Source organism: Hyla sarda, chromosome 1 (assembly GCF_029499605.1).
Source record: "Hyla sarda isolate aHylSar1 chromosome 1, aHylSar1.hap1, whole genome shotgun sequence".
Taxonomy (NCBI): domain Eukaryota; kingdom Metazoa; phylum Chordata; class Amphibia; order Anura; family Hylidae; genus Hyla; species Hyla sarda.
In genome coordinates, this window is record NC_079189.1 from 614,747,542 (window position 1) to 614,765,474 (window position 17,933).

General features: G+C 43.0%; 2 protein-coding genes across 2 annotated transcripts in view; one reads left to right on the top strand and one right to left on the bottom strand.

Annotated features, from left to right (window-relative positions):
• The window catches only part of LOC130298154 (oocyte zinc finger protein XlCOF7.1-like), a 59,051-nt gene that overhangs the window by 22,952 nt on the left and 18,166 nt on the right, over nt 1–17,933 (top strand). The gene's annotated exons all lie outside the window — the stretch shown is intronic.
• The window catches only part of LOC130308814 (oocyte zinc finger protein XlCOF7.1-like), a 178,421-nt gene continuing 174,636 nt past the window's right edge, over nt 14,149–17,933 (bottom strand). The window contains exon 13 of the mRNA XM_056552278.1: nt 14,149–15,751. Within this exon, the coding sequence (XP_056408253.1) occupies nt 14,241–15,751 (1,511 nt within the window). The 3' untranslated portion in view covers nt 14,149–14,240. The remainder of the gene's footprint in view (nt 15,752–17,933) is intronic.

Consider the following 17,933-nt stretch of genomic DNA (forward strand, 5'->3'; position numbering starts at 1 on the left):
TTACGGAAGGCGAGATCTATATCTGACCTCTCATTCGAGGGCTCACCACTAGCCGTATTCCAAGATCTGGCTAGGATTACCTTATCTAAGAGAGGGATGCTGCGCCCACTGACAACGTTCCTACGCTCCAAAAACATCATATACAGATGGTTGTTTTCATTTGGTCTTTCCTTTGTAGCGGAAGGCAAGAGATACACCATCAGGGTGCGACAAGACCTGACACCTGCACTAGAAGCCCTGGGTCAGGGCGACATGGATATTCCGGACTGGTCGGCGGTGACCGACCTAACAGACTTGCCTACAATAACCCCCCTTTGCCTTGGGAAGAAGCAGGAACCCACAAGCCGCAAAGGAACAAGAAGAAGACCAACAAAATGACCCCGAAACGCATAGATATGGACTCCGCATAAGACCTTTCTTTTCGTATTGTCTTATTGTGTTTTCTTGCAGGATCTATCTGAAAGTCTGATGGACATTTATGGGGACTCTACAAACCCACTCTGGGAGAAGACAGACTGCACTACCTCTCTAAGGTTTGACTACTCGTGCTTGACTCTAGTGATGGACTCATTGCTATAGTTATATGACTAGCTGATTTACCGCTGATGGGATGCCTGGGAGTCGAAGGTGTCGACATGGAGTGATACTTAGGCACTCATCTCAGTGGTGGATTGGAGCTTGCACTAATCTCAGGTTATCTCATGTCTCTTATGTGTTTCAGTTTAAACTAGTCAAAGGTTATTGTTACTTTAGTTGTACCACATATACTCAAACATCTCATCCACTGAACCTCACACATACCACCTACTGATGCTGCAACTGATTTCCTCCCCATACTCCCATTTCTCATACTGCTTGAATCGCTCGTTTTTTTTTTTTTTTTTTGAGGTGAGACGCGGGGCTACACCCGTAATCTTCACTGCATTTCTGTGTAAAGATCAAATGGTTTAGATGGATGTTTTTTTAAGCACTCTCTTTAACCTCAAGACTGAGAGGGCATGCTTGACTCCCAATAACAAGGTCTGCATTATCATTTTGGGACGTTGATACCTGGGCATGTGAGTTTCTATCACTTAAAAGTTGTCCCCTTTGGATTCCGACTTCTTTATTCTGTAGAGCCGAGTACCTCTGGATCATTATTAACACCTACTCACTGTCCCATACCTTAAATATCTTGCTCCTTTTATCCTCATCAATTTCCCCCCCCCACCTATTCCCCCCTTCTTTCCCTATTCCACCTAACACCCATTCCCCCTACCCTCCTCTTTCCCTTTCCACTTCTTTCCTCCTCCCCTTTAATTGCTGGTGGATCCTCTGCCCCTCTACTCTACTCTACTCTGGCTTAGTTCCTTGCTAGACTCCTTAACTCCTACCATCCCCCCCCCTCTCTCTTCTCTCCTCCCTCTTCTCCCCTCACCTCCCCCTCCCCTTCTCCCCCTCTTCCTCACCCGCCCTATCCCTCCTCCTCCCCTTCCTCCCTCCCCCCCCCCTTTTTTCCTCGCTGGTAGACGACTACTTATAATATCTGCTTTCAAGACACACTCTACAGCCCTAGAATGTTGTTTTCTTTCTCAACGATAATGTGTTTTATCCTAACCTTAGTAATTGATACAGTTATTTGTTTGTTGACGCTGTTGGTTATCATGGTGAATCAAGATAAAGCTGGTTCTCCCTCCCCTCCCTCTGTCCTGACCCATACCCCCAACACATGCAAAGTCACTAAGAAGCCCAACGATAGCTGGTTCCTGATTTTCAAATTACCATGGCCACGTTAAAATTAGTGTCCTACAACGTAAAGGGACTCCACTCCCCAAACAAACGTACTCACATTCTTACCCTGCTCAAAAACGAGGATGCCTCTATTATTTTTCTTCAGGAAACACATTTCAAAAGGGGATCAATTCCCAAATTGCCCACCAATTTCTATAACATGTGGTTTCACGGCACTGGCAGAATGGGTGAAGTGCTACCGAAATTAATCAACCCAGATCAAACGGGTTTTGTGAAGGGGAGGGAGGGGAAACACAACGTGTTAAGGGTGCTCCACGCTATCCAGTATGCTCATGAAAGCGGCAAACCGCTCAGAAGCGGCAGACGCTGAAAAAGCGTTCGATAGAGGGCATGGGATTTCACTAAATTTTACTTCCCACCCAAATTAGTATCTGCAATACTTTCCCTTTACGATGAGCCATATGCAAAAATAAAGATTAACGGCACACTGTCGCCACCCTTTATGATACGCAATGGAACCCGACAGGGCTGCCCCCTCTCGCCCACACTATTTGTCTTGACGGTCGAGACGTTTTTGCAAAGTGTCCGCCAGGACCCTGGGATATTTGGCTTAAAGGTTGGTAAACATACCCACCTTGCTTCAGCATTTGCTGATGACATATTGCTCCTTCTTACGAGACCAAGTCAATCCCTGCCTGGAGTCCTTAGGGCCCTGGCGACATATAGCGAGGTATCTAACTTTAAGGTGAATTACACCAAATCCGAAATCCTAAATATTACAGTCCCCACTAAATTGACCACGTATTTGAAGACATTAGCCCCCTTTTTATGGCCCCAAACTTCTATAAAGTATTTGGGAATACAGTTACCTAAATCTCTCTCCCTACTGTATGAGTGTAACTACGTACCCCTCTTACATAAACTTACTGATACACTTAAATCATATGACTTGCCCTTTATCTCATGGATGGGATGTAAAAATATCCTCCACACTTACGTATTTCCCGTTTACTTATACACATTGACCCTCCTTCCAATCCATTTACTTTAAACATTTCTTTCAAAAATTGAAACGCCTGTTTTCCAACTTTTTGTGAAGAAATAATAGACCCAGACTAGCTTATTCCCTTCTGGCCCGTAAGAAACATATGGGGGGACTAGGACTACCGGACCCTGAATCGCAGTATAAAGCTATGCATTTAAAGCGCTGGGTGGAATTGGTTACGGGCACTGGATTGTTACAGGGCCCCGATATCGAAACTGAGCAGTTGGGAATAAACAAACTGAGCCTTTTATGGGTAACGCTTAAAAAAGATGTGGCCACCTTAGCAAACCCCCTGTTAAGGGGTACTCTACTAGTGAAACAAGAATTTCATACCAAAACACAATCAGCACACCTAATCACTCCCATAGCACCAGCGGCACTTATTCCACAGGTGATGGACATCTCGTCATACTCAGGGAACCCTGTGTGGCCTTTGCTAACTACGGTGGCACTGGAGGACTTCTTACCTAACAATACACCCCCTACCCTGGAGTTACACCAGTCTCTGGTGCATTCACACCCTTCAGCTGCAATGCATAGTTATTCTACAAGACAGACGTGCATTGCCTTTCTAAAAGAGTTTACGATTGCCCGATCCACCACATGGCTAGATGACATCTATTCTACCAACAAAAATACTAAGATGAAACTTGCTGTTTTTCACAAGTCCCTATTAACAGATACTAGCGTTGGTGACCCTCTGTACTTGCACTCTTGGGAAACAGAATTAAAAATACAACTCACAGATGAACAGAGGAGGTTTGTCCTTCGCAATTCTCATGGATTCTCTCGGTGTGTCAAACTACAAGAGAACCATTTTAAATTACTCTCTCGATGGTACAAAACACCCGAAGTGCTGTGCAGACTTGGTCTCCTGAACTCTAACTCCTGTTGGAGATGTGGGGGAGGCTTGGGCGATCTAACACTGATTTGGTGGAGTTGCCCAATGATCCAACCTTATTGGAAGGCGGTAGAGCATACAATTAATACGGTGTGTAAAAGTTCGATCACGCTCTCAATGGCTGTTATAGCCCTTGCCCTACCCATACCTTCCTTAAAACCCTCAAACAAATTCCTGCCTACCCACATGATAGCAGCAGCTAAGGCTCTTATTCCCCAATTATGGCGACAAACCGTACCTCCCACAAAAACACAATGGATGGAGAAGTTGAATCAAATATGCAGAATGGAGGAACTATCCAGCTGGTCATCCCTCACCCATGACAAGTTTGAAATGTTATGGGGACCCTGGCTCTCGTATAAGCGCCTTTGCATGACACAGTCCCTCTCTACGCCATTGCCCTCTTATTAAACAGATTCAAAGTATCTGGACCTCACGAATAGACCACCGCAGTGTACAACCTCTAGGAGTGCTACGCCACACAGGACTTCCTGGTATATCCCTCCCACCCCCCCCCCCCCACCCCCCTCCCCCCCCCTCCACACTGATATACTTATCTAGCTTTCATCCTCCTAGAGATCATATTTTAACTGATGAACCCTTAGCTGTCCTAGCTAGCTCACCACTCTATTTCACTCAAGGGTAACAAATTATTTACCAGCTCGATTCACGTGACTTGTTTTGTTTGTTGATATTTGTGTTTTAATAATGGGATCTTTCCAGGATTACATATCTGTGCATGTCTCTTTTCTATGTAAAAGGCTATGTATACGGTGCACATGTACCATTCCGATTGCTTATTGCTCTATCCGGCAAAGAGAATACATTGTGTAGATCCTATTCATTGTTATCATTGTATTTTGATTACTGTTATGTAAAAATAAAAACAGACTTGTTAAAAAAAAAAAGAACCGGAAGCCCCCAAAAGTTACAATATGGTGTTTTTTATTTTATTTTGCCGCACAAATATTTTTTTTCTGGTTTCGCCATAAATTTTATGGTGAAATGATTGATGTCATTATAAACTAGAATTGGTGGTGCAAAAAATAAGACCTCAAATGGATCTGTAGATGCAAATTTGAAAGCCTTCTAATTTTTAGAAGGTGATGAGGAAAAAATGAAGATGCAAAAACTGAAAAACCCTGCCTCTTTAAGGGGTTATGATGTATTTGATATGTTAAATGGTTCTTACTTTAACCCCTTAAGGACTTAGCCCTTTTTCACCTTAAGGACTCAGCCGTTTTTTGCAATTCTGACCACTGTCACTTTAAACATTAATAACTCTCGAATGCTTTTTCTTATCATTCTGATTCTGAGATTTTTTTTTTTCATGACATATTCTTCTTTAACATAGTGGTAAAATTTTGTGGTAACTTGAATCCTTTCTTGGTGAAAAATCCCAAAATTTGATGAAAAAAAATGAAAATTTTGCATTTTTCTAACTTTGAAGCTCTCTGCTTGTAAGGAAAATGGATATTCAAAATAAAAAAATTTTGTTCACATATACAATATGTCTACTTTATGTTTGCATCATAAAATGTATGAGTTTTTACTTTTGGAAGATACCAGAGGGCTTCAAAGTTCAGCAGCAATTTTCCAATTTTTCACAAAATTTTCAAACTCGATATTTTTCAGGGACCAGTTCAGTTTTGAAGTGGATTTGAAGGGTCTTCATATTAGAAATACCCCACAAATGACCCCATTATAAAAACTGCACCCCTCAAGGTATTCAAAATTACATTCAGTCAGTGTTTTAACCCTTTAGGTGTTTCACAGGAATAGCAGCAAAGTGAAGGAGAAAATTCAAAATCTTAATTTTTTTACACTCGCATGTTCTTGTAGACCCAATTTTTTTTTATTTTTGCAAGTGGTAAAAGGAGAAAATTTTTACTTTAATTTGTAGCCCAATTTCTCTCGAGTAAGCACATACCTCATATGTCTATGTAAAGTGTTCGGCGGGCACAGTAGAGGGCTCAGAAGGGAAGGAGAGACAAGAGAACACTTAGGAAGCCTCTATGGTGCCAGAACAGCAAAAAAAAAAACACATGGCTTACCATTTTGGAAACTAGACCCCTCAGGGAATGTAACATTGGATAAAGTGAGCCTTAATACCCCACAGGTGTTTCATGACTTTTTCAAATGTAAAAAAAATATATATATATTTTACCTAAAATGCTTGGTTTCCCAAAAATTTTACATTTTTACAAAGGGTTAAAGCAGAAAATACCCCCCAAAATTTGAAGCCCAATTTCTCCCGATTCAGAAAAAAACCCATATGGGGGTGAAAAATGCTCTGCTGGCGCACTACAGGTCTCAGAAGAGGAGTAGTCACATTTAGCTTTTTGGAAGCAAATTTTGCTCTGGGGGCATGCCGCATTTAGGAAGTCCCTATGGTGCCAAGACAGCAAAAAAAAAAAAACACATGGCATACCATTTTGGAAACTAGACACCTTGGGGAACATAACAAGGGGTAAAGTGAACCTTAAGACCCCACAGGGGTTTCACGACTTTTACATATGTAAAAAAAATAAAAAATGTTTACCTAAAATGCTTGGTTTCCCAAAAATGTCACATTTTTACAAAGGGTTAAAGCAGAAAATACCCCCCAAAATTTGAAGCCCAATTTCTCCTGATTCAGAAAACACCCCATATGGGGGTGAAAAGTGCTCTGCTGGCGCACTACAGGCATTACATTTTGGAAACTAGACCCCTCGGGGAACGTAACAGTGTTACAGTGAGTACTTACACCTCACAGGTTTTTTGAACAGTGGGCCGTAAAAGTGAAAAATTTGATTTTTTTGCACTATATTGATAGTGTTACCCCAAATGTTTCATTTTCACATTGGGTAATAGGGCAAAAGGGCCCCAAAATGTGTAGAATAACTTCGTCTGAGAAAAAAAAATACCCCATATGTGGATGTAAATTGCTCTGTGGACGCACTACAATGCTCAGAATAGAAGGAGTGAAATTTTGTTGAAATTGAAGTCGGGGGTCATGTGCATTTATAAAGCCCCCAACAGCAAAAAAAAACACATATGACACCATTTTAGAAACTACACCCCTCAATGAACATAACAAGGGGTACAGTGAGAAATAACACCTCACAGTTTTTTTGAAAAATCGGCCATAAATTGAAAAATTAGATTTTTTTCACTAAAATGCTGGGGTTACCCAATTTTTAACATTTTCACAAGGGGTAATATGAGATATTGGGTTACAAATTTTTGAGGGCTTTTTCTCCTGACTATAAAAATACATCCACATATGGGGTAACGTGCTGGGCGGGCGCACTACAAGGCTCAAAAGTCATAGAGGTCTGTTTGTATTTGTGGCCTATGGCATATCAGTAGCTGACGGTTACATTCCGAGCAAAATACAAAAATGAAACACCCACATGTGACACCATTACAGAAAGTACCCACCCTGAAGAACGGGTATAGGGGTAAAGAGGACATTTTGAACGCACAGGTGTTTCCTAAATTTATTTTCCAGGAATGGATGAAGGGTAGCTTTTGAAAATTGCAATTTTCAACCTATGCTCTGCTTCATCTTTCTGGGAACAACTAACATGTGACTCCGCCACCACAAAAAAAAACGCTGATCAGTACTACGGGACTGATCAGCAGCGGGTGGGCTTTAACAAACGGTGGTGGACCGCTCTTTTATAACTAAGAGGGTCCGCACACACGCTTAGGAAAAAAAAAAAAAAGATCTGCGCCAAAAAACGCTGGCGGCAGACCGCAGCAACCCAGCAGGGCCGGGGTAATGCAGCTAAAGGTACTACGGACCCACGGACACCCACTGAGGTACACTGGGAAAAAAAAACACAAAAAACATTTTTTTTTTTAACCCTAACCTGTCCCTACCTAATCTAAAGCTAACCCTGGGGGATTTCTGTGCCAAGGGGCCACAGAAAGGGCGCAAGGGGCACTTTTTTCAACTTAGGGGATGGTGGGCAGCACGGGGCTCCGTCCTGCTCGCCAGATCTCTGTGGAATGGTGGGCAGAACGGAGCAACATGCTCCTAGCCCCCACCATCCCCTCCCATTACACTGTGAATGGTGTGGCCACTTTGGCCACCCAATCACACTGTAGTGGGGCGGTGGCAACAATGCCAGCCCCCAGTACAGCACTGATGATGATTGGTGGTGTATATTACACCACCATTCATCATCTATATCCGGGTCACAGGGTCACACGTGACCCTGATGACCTGGAACCGCTGCAGAACGCCGGTTAATACTTAACGGCGTCCTGCAGCGATCGCCGGTATAGAAGGTCCTCCGGACCTCCTCCGGCACACTGCCGGGATGTCTGCTGAATGAAATCAGCAGACATCCGGCTCCGAGCGGCGGGGAACGGAATCGCAGCTCATCGCCCGTCTGAACTGACGAGCGATGCGATCGCCGACATGGGGAGTCATCATGACCCCCCTGGGCGATATGCCGCGATGTCTGCTGAACAATTTCAGCAGACATCGGGCACGGGCTCCCCTCCAGCTAGCGGCGGGGGGCCGGGATTTGACAGGACGTACTCAAATGTCCTGAGTCCTTAAATGGGCACTGTCATGAAGTAAAAAAATTGATATGTTGTAGTACTTAAGTACTACAACATATCTCTAATATACTTTAATTAAAAAAAGTGATTTTAAACAAGTTTAAAATCACTTTTAAATTCGGCCACTAGGGGTCGCCCTCCTAGTGGCCGAATGCATTCAGCAGTGACGCCACTACTGGATTTCGACTCATTTCAGCCTGGCAATGAGTCGAAATCCAGGCACTGCTGTGCTCGCTCCCGCCTGTCAATCAAACAGGCGAGAGCAAGCACACTGATAACTGGGGCTACGCGCATTGGCCAGCTCCACTGGCCTCGCGCGTGGCCCCGCCCGCCCCCGTTACCCTGTCCGGAGGCAGCGCTCGCACTCATTGCTGCGCTGATCCTCCGGATGGGTAAGTTATTTAGAATAGCTACCATTATTGTAATCGGTCCCGGGTCTCGGCAGTATTATCGTGCACGGCAGGCCGGCGATGCTCCTCTACTCCTCCTCCCTGGATAGCACATGCACAGGTAAACAGGGAGGAGGAGACCCCGGAGCTGCCTGCCGTGCTATTGGCAGATCATCTATGCGCGCTCCCGACAGAATCGCTGCATAGACGATCTGAGGGCGGAAGCAAGCGCCCAGCAAGGCATCAGTGACGTTGCGCTTGCTGGGAAGCGCTGCTTCCTGCCCTGCTTTATAGAGCAGATTTAGAAGCACTAAATCTGCTCTATTAAAGCGATTTAATTTTTTTTAAAGCCAGGTAGGGGGTTAGGGCTAGATTACTAATAGGTAGGGACAGATTATATTATATATTACTTGGTGGGAGCTACACTTTAAAGACTCGGAAAAGGGGCCGTTTGAGTACGTCCTGCGTCCTTAAGGGTTTAAATAAAAATCTTCACATTATAGTCTATGGACATTCCATTTTGTCATTCACCTTTGAATTCTATAATAAACAGCTATAATCCCAGGTCATTTTAATCTTACAATGTGCTACTCTACCTGGGGACACTTGTGGTAACGTTTAATTTCCTAAATAACACAGATTTATATGTAAATGAGCTCATATTTTACTTCCCATTATAGTCTATGGACATTCCATTTTGTCATTCACCTTTGAATTCTATAATAAACAGCTATAATCCCAGGTCATTTTAATCTTACAATGTGCTACTCTACCTGGGGAACACTTGTGGTAAAGGCTAATTTTGTAAATAACACAGATTTACATGCAAATGAGCTCATATTTTATCAGTCCAGTAGAGAAGAAAACAACGGAGCACTCACTACTTCAGATGCTGTAGACAGGTACTTCTTTATTTTCTTTTAGTACATAAAGACAAGACTTGAAGACAGGGAAGGTGGACCAGATCTTGTGCAGGGGATTTCAGGTGATCACACGGGGCGACAACCGTATCGCGCTGTTGCGCTTCCTCGGGCCCCTGGCGTGTGACGTAACCGGACAGGTGTGTCTATATATCATGTGACTCGTCACCATGGTGAACATAAACAACAGGGAAACTTAACCCATAAATATACCGTATTTTTCACCGTATAAGACACACTTTTTCTTCCCCAAAACCTGGGGGAAAAAGTCGGTGCGTCTTATACGGCAAATACACCCCTATCGCGGCAGCCCCTGCGGCCATCAACAGCCGGGACCCGCGGCTAATACAGGACATCACCGATCGCGGTGATGCCCTGTATTAACTCTACAGATGCGGCGGTCCCGAACAGCCCGACTGAATAGCCGGGTTAGTGCTTACAGGACACCGGGAGGGACCTTACCTGCCTCCTCGGTGTCTTCTCCGTTCAGGGATCCCCTGTATGCCGGCGCTCTCCTTCCTCGTCATCACGTCATCACGTACGTGCGTCGGCGTGCGTAACGACGTGATGGCGACGACGGAGAGCGAGGATACCCGGCCGGCAGCAGAGACGTTCCGGAGCGACAGGGACACGGCGACAGCGATGGAGCGACATCCAGGGCAGTGGTGACGGGTCCGGAGCGGCGGGGACACGTGAGTATTACCTCCTATGCAGTGGTCTTCAATCTGCGGACCTACAGATGTTGCAAAACTACAACTCCCAGCATGCCCGGACAGCCAACGGCTGTCCGGGCATGCTGGGAGTTGTAGTTTTGCAACATCTGGAGGTCCGCAGGTTGAAGACCACTATTGGGTTCAAAATCTTTATTTTTTTAGATTTTGCACCTATAAATTGGGTGCGTCTTATACGCCGGTGCGTCGTATAGGACAAAAATACGGTACTTAACCCACATGTATAAAATAATTAAAACCATATCCTTTTCAGTGCGCAGCTTTGATGTTACTCGGAATTTATAAAAAAGGTGAAAATTCTTGACGGTCATTTAGACCTAGAGCCGGAGGATCCAACGAGCCTCTTTTCTTAGCAGCATTTGATGTATAGCATTTTCCACTCTCTCCAGGGCGGCGAAGTGGACAGCTTCTGTATCATTATTATGTTTGTCTGCCATATAAGCAATAAATCTCGCTGACCCTATCCCCGTCCGAAGAGAGCGGAAATGCTCCCTAATCCTGCGAAAGAGGGGACGCTTAGTCTTACCTATATAATATAGGCCACATGTACAGATTAAACCATAAACTACGAAGTTAGACCTGCATGTCATACATTGTCTCACATGCACTGTATAACTGCCAAATTGCTAAATTTTTGCTTTTAGATTAAAACGGCAAAAAGAACAGGAACCGCAGGCATAGTTGCCTTGAGGTCTAGTGTCTGACAACCAATCTTTCTTTTTTTCCGAAAGAGCTTTTTTACGTTGGATAAAACCTTTTATAGTTTTGTTCTTTTTATATGTCACTACTGGGGGACTTGCTGACACTGAGGTTAAATCTGGATCTTGCTGGATCATAAACCAGTTGTTCAGTATCGATTTTCTAATACAATGATTCAAAGGAGAATTTTTTTTATGAAAAAACTGTCCTCTCTAAGTTTTTATTTTTCAGAGTGTTTTTTTAATAAAAAAAAGCTCGAGGAATGGTTTCTACTTTTTTACGGGCTTTTTTTTTTTTTAACTATTTGATGAAAGTACCCCCTTTCTAAGAAACATTTTTCCATTTCGTCGGCTTGATTTTTAAAGGTAATCTCTGTGTTATTTATTCTCTTAATTCTCAAAAATTGGCTGAAGGGAATGCTGTCCTTGGCGGGGATGGGAAGATTCATAGGAGGACCGCGTTTTTAGCTATAGATTTTCTATAACCAGACATCTGCAATTGTCCTTCCTGGACCTGAATTAATACATCTAGAAATTCCAATCTTTGGTCCCCAAATTCGGAAGTGAATTGCATATTGATATCATTAAGATACATTACAAATTCTTGAAATCTTTCGTTTGTGCTGTCCCACACTATGAAAATGTCATCCATATATCTTAGGAATAATTTTGTGTGTCTTACAAATGGGTTTAATTGTGAAAAAACAAAGTTTCTCTCAAAAATTCCTAAAAAAAATATTGGCATAAGAGCATGAGATGGGCGTGCCCATTGCTGTGCCAGTCTTTTGGGTGTACCATTGTTGGCCGTATTTGAAGCTGTGATTTGTTAATATGAATTTTAATGCATCTGCCACAAAAGACACACAATCTTTGGATTTATCTGTATATTCCAAAAACGTTGTCATAGCCTGTACACCCGCATCATGTGGGATGCAGGTGTCAAGGCTCTCCACGTCAATGTAAGCAAGCTTGAAATTGGGGTACCACTGAAAGTCCTCCAAGGCAGTTATTAAATTGCCTGTGTTTCTCAGGTATGTGGGAATGTTTTTTAACAGGGGGGATACTAGCCACTCTATATATTGTGCCAAAACTTTGGTGGGACCCCCGATACCTGCCACAATTGGTCTCCCTGGTGGGGGGGGGCGACATTCTAAACGAACACCGGGTGCAGTAGGGAGATCGCGGGGATCCCAGCAGCAGGACGCCCGCTAGAGATGAGCGAACTTACAGTAAATTCGATTCGTCACAAACAGTCTCCTAGGACTGTATCCACCTTTTCCAGCCCACGGGAGCACCTGAAAGCTGAACTAATTTATGCAGGAAAAGTCATCAACTGCCGAGCCGAGAAGTTTGTGACGAATCGAATTTACTGTAAGTTCGCTCATCTCTAACGCCCGCAATCAGACATCTTATCCCTTCTCCTGTAGATAGGGAATAAGATGTCTAGGGGCGGAGTACCCCTTTAAAGTACAAGTTAGTACAAAGAATACCTGCTATGTATGTTTTGGAGTTTTCTTTTAATAATTTACGGCTTTATTGGGACAGGGACCATACGTTTTTATTTAGGACCTGAAGCTGCTTTCGTCTAATCGCTGTTATACTACACCACCATACATCTGTACTACAGCGCAGTATAACTGTCAGTGTTACCGAGGTCAGGCCTTATAGGCAACAGCGCCTGGTAGACCTGGAGGCCATGACTGGGGAGCAAGACAGTTTAACCCTATAGATGCCACAATCAGTACTGACTGCGGCATACATAGGGTTACACTGCCAAGACAGTCGGGAAAGTAATCCCGCCCATGACATAAAAGTACATCACGGGGTGGTGAGGGGGTTGTACCATCTATCCCCAGTATCTCAATAACAGGGACCCCAGTGTCCCCAGGTAGGTAGGAGGTACATTTACTATGGGAGCTGCAGAAACAGCCGAGCACAGAGTGAGGTGTCCAGTGATCAGACACCACATGATCAGCTAGGATCGGGGATAACACAACCTTTCTAAAAGGGTCTCAGCAGGTGAAGCCCTGACTGTCCTGGAATTCTTCATCACTGGAATAAGTCCCTTCTCTGTGAGGTGTTTGGGTCTCCAGTAGCAGCTCCCCATGGATTATGCCTGTTGGGTCTTCTCCATGAGGAGCAGTGAATATCACAACCATATATCACACTCTTCTCCTACCATGTAAACTATAGTGATGACATCGCTGGATCGGTGACTACGTTCTAAAAGAAAACTTTTATTAACAATTGGGAACAAGTTTGGAGATGCAGTATATGATATAAATAACAACAAAAAACATGGTCTCAAATAGCAGGAGGTGCTCAACCCCAAATGCAGTTGTGCATTTATACTGGGGGAGCAGATCCTGCCCTTGTAGTCCGTTGCTAGGGGCGATCCCCAGCATAGAAATGCATACAATGGAGGATGCCTGCAGCGGACTACAAGTGCCACAATAGAATCCTACACCAGATAAACGGTGTGGATGTGTAACAATTAGAATAATACAATACAGGAATATGGGTGCACTACTGTGGTAGATGTATACAATGACATTGGCTAATCCCTCAACACTGATGTTAAAATTGAGACATTCGCCAGTATATCCTTATATTAAGGACACACCAGAGCCCGCACACCAACGCCAAGGTTTCTCAGATGGCACGGGACCTAACGCTAACCTACCTGTGCGTAATAAGCAAAAACCAGGGGCCAGTGGGCAATTATAGCAGCACTAGGTCGACATGTAGCCTGCTCCCAGTTCCCTCCAGCGTGACTAAGCACACATACAATGGAAGGGGGGGAGAGAGGCTACAAGCCCCACCCAAGTTGGCTGATATAGGTGCATGGCCTCACAGGTGCAACCCTAATGCTGCCTGGAAAATGTTCAAGGCGCATTAACATATGGATGTGTGCTTAGTCACGCTGGAGGGAACTGGGAGCAGGCTGCATGTCGACCTAGTGCTGCTGTAATTGCCCACTGGCCCCTGGTTTTTGCTTATTATGCACAGGTAGGTTAGCGTTAGGTCCCGTGCCATCTGAGAAACCTTGGCGTTGGTGTGCAGGCTCTGGTGTGTCCTTAATATAAGGATACACTGGCGAATGTCTCAATTTTAACATCAGTGTTGAGGGATTAGCCAATGTCATTGTTTACATCTACCACAGTAGTGCACCTACATTTCTGTATTGTATATGATATAAATGTATAAACCTCAGATATCCTATGTACAGGGTTAATATATAAATTTGTTATCTGCATCATTTATTGCTCTAAATTGGCTTCTCTACTGTGTGAGTTCTTTTATGTTTAACAAGATGTGATTGCTGAGTAAAACATTTCCCACATTCTGCACATGAAAATGGCTTCTCCCCTGTGTGAGTTATTTGATGTCTGACAAGATTTGATTTCTTAGTAAAACATTTCCCACATTCTGAACATGAAAATGGCTTCTCTCCTGTGTGAATTTTCTGATGTTTAAGAAGATCTGATTTGCAAGTAAAACATTTCCCACATTCTGAACACGAAAATGGCTTCTCCCCTGTGTGAGTTCTTTGATGTCGAGTAACATCTGATTTGCAAGTAAAACATTTCCCACATTCTAAACATGAAAATGGTTTCTCCCCTGTGTGAGTTCTTTGATGTCGAGTAACATCTCCATTGCAAGTAAAACATTTCCCACATTTCAAGCATGTAAATGGCATCTCCCCTGTGTGAGTTCTTTGATGTGCAACAAGATGTGATTGCTGAGTAAAACATTTTCCACATTCTGGACATGAAAATGGCTTCTCCCCTGTGTGAGTTCTTTGATGTCTAACGAGTTTTGATTTCTCAGTAAAACATTTCCCACATTCTGAGCATGAAAATAGCTTCTCTCCTGTGTGAATTTTCTGATGTTTAAGAAGATCTGATTTGCAAGTAAAACATTTCCCACATTCTGAACATGAAAATGGCTTCTCCCCTGTGTGAAGTCTTTGATGTTGAGTAACATCTAATTTGCCAGTAAAACAATTCCCACATTCTGAACATGAAAATAGTTTCCCTCCTGTGTGATTTCTTTGATGTCGAGTAACATCTCCTTTGCAAGTAAAACATTTCCCACATTCTGAGCATGAAAATGGCTTCTCCCCTGTGTGAGTTCTTTGATGTACAAGAAGATGTAATTTAAAAGTAAAACATTTCCCACATTCTGAGCATGAAAATGGCTTCTCCCCTGTGTGAGTTCTTTGATGTAGAACAAGACTTGATTTTTCAGTAAAACATTTTCCACATTCTGAACATGAAAATGGCTTCTCTCCTATGTGAATTTTCTGATGTTTAAGAAGATCTGATTTGCCAGTAAAATTGTTCCCACATTCTGAACATGAAAATGGCTTCTCCACTGTGTGAGTTCTTTGATGTTGAACAAGAACTGATTTCTGAATAAAACATTTACCACATTTTGAACATAAAAATGGTTTCTCGCCTGTGTGAATTTTCTGATGTTCAACAAGACTTGATTTCTTCATTAAAGATTTCCCATATTCTGAGCATGAATATGGATTCTTTCCTCTTTGAGCTCTTTTATGTTTAACATCCCTTCTGTAACTTTTCTCCTTAACATCCTGTGATGACTGAGAAGACAGGACCTGTATATAAGGATGAGATGACAGATCTTGGCTGTGAAGGGCTGAGGGTGTATCTGGGATAATGGAATGTTCTTCATATGTATCTTGTGTGATATCATCATCTGCTTTATAATCTGAAGATATAAGATTCTCCTCTGATCTCCTGGTACAAGAATCTGCAGAGAATAACACAGATTTTATTTTTGAGTATTAACCTTATTTAAATTTTTCCATCTAGAGTCACATCAGAGTTTGTTTTTTGTGGGATCAATTTTACTGTAAAACAGAAAAAAATTGTGGGATAAAATTCAATTGAAATAAAATGAAATTTTGCTAATTTTTTTTTTTTTTTTTTTATCACCTACCATATAACGTGATGTCACAACTGACGTTATACTTATCCATCAGGTCAGTATCATCTTGTATAGTTTTCCTTATGCTTTAATTTAAAAAATGCTTTAACCCCTTAAGGACTTTTTAAGGGTTTTTTCACTTTCGTTTCTTCCACCTCACCTTCTAAAAATCAGAACGCTTTCAGTTTTCTACCTACAGACCCATATGAGGTTGTTGTTGTTTTTTGCGCTACCAATTTTACGTTATAATGACGTCAATCATTTCACCACAAAATCTACGACGAAGGCAAAAATAAAAAACACTATTCTGTAACATTTGGGCGCTTCCGTTTCTACGCAGCACTTTTCGGTAACAATGACCCCTTACCTTTATTCTGTAGGTCCATACGGTATAAGGACACCCAACTTATATAGGTTTGATTTTGTTTTACTTCTTTAAAAAAAAATTGACATTTTTGTACAAAAATTAGCATGTTTATGTGACTTTTTGTTCACTTTTTCTACATTTTTTTAGGGTATACAAAGTGACCAAATATACGAAATTCTGGACTTTGTGATTTTGACCGTGCAGTTTAAAAAATGTAACATTTTTATAGTTCGGACATTTACACATGTGACAAAACCACATATGTTTATTTTTTGTCTTTTTTTTTTATATGGGAAAAGGGGGTGATTCAAACTTTTATTAGGGAAGGGGTTAAATCATAGGGGACTATTACATACACTGAACAATACTGCAGCATAGCATTGATCAGTGTTATCAGTACTCCATTACTCCAGCCTGACATGGCGGATTGGAGCCTTGGAGAACCGATCGGACAGCGAGGAGGCAGCTAAGGGCCCTCCCACCATCCTCTCAGCTGATCGGGACATCGCGATTTCCCAGTGATGATCTTGATCAGCTCCCGCAGTACTTATCTCTGCTGACACTTCAGTCCGGGTCAGGAACTGTCCAGAGCAGGAGAGGTTTGCTATGGGGATTTGAGAGGTGTCAGCTGAGAGCACTGTGGTCAGACAGAAAGAACTAAACAACTTCCTCTGTAGCATACTGCAGCTGAAAAGTACTGGAAGGGTTAAGATTTTTAAATTAAAATAATTTACAGATCTGTATAACTTTCTGGCATCAGTTGATTTTAACTTTTTTTCCCCTCCGGAGTACCCCTTTAAGCCACAGAACATAAATGGTTTTCTCATCCTGCCTACATTTCCCATAATTCTTCTGACTTTGCAGAGAGAGAGAGAGAGAGAGAGAGAGGTGGAGTCTGATCACTGCAGTTCACCTAATGAGACCAACCTGATCACATGACTAGACTCTACCGACCAGAAGCCTAAACTGCTAAGACTTGTTCTTATTTTCAAGCTTCATATCCTGTACATTCACTTTGCTGACATGGCTTTAGCTGAACTGTCCTTCCCATAGGGTCTATGACTGATCGTCCGGCATCGAGGTCTCTTCCTCCCAGTCTCTACTGAGCAGCAATGTTTCCATCTAGGGGTGTAATGATCATGGCTGCAGGGGGTGCGACTGGGCCCGTCAGAGAAGGGGGGGCTCTTCTGGGGGTCCGGGGTATATGTCCCATCTCATCGGGGGAGCACCGCTTCAACTGTCTCCGCTTCTTTAACTCTCTGCCCCGTGATTTCCGCACCACTTGTATCCCGCAGACAGTGTTCTGGAGCAGCTAGTAATGTCTGCCAGGTACAGGCCACATGATCAGATCATAAAGCAGCCAACACCAGGTGACATCTGCCGGAGGACACAGCCGCTCTGGGGGAATGATGGGGAGAGGTATTTATTCTTCCACTGGAACAAAGTGGGTATATACACAGTGGGGGGTGAACAGAAGATGCAGAACAGTCTGTGGGGCACAGTAATAGTGAGGGGGCATAAAAGGTGTAGAATCTATAGTAAGAGCGCACAGAAGGGCCTGTGGTCTAAGATTTGCCTTGGAGCCCCCAAAAAACTCTAGTTACACCATTACACCCCCCAAGAATAACTGCAGCCAGT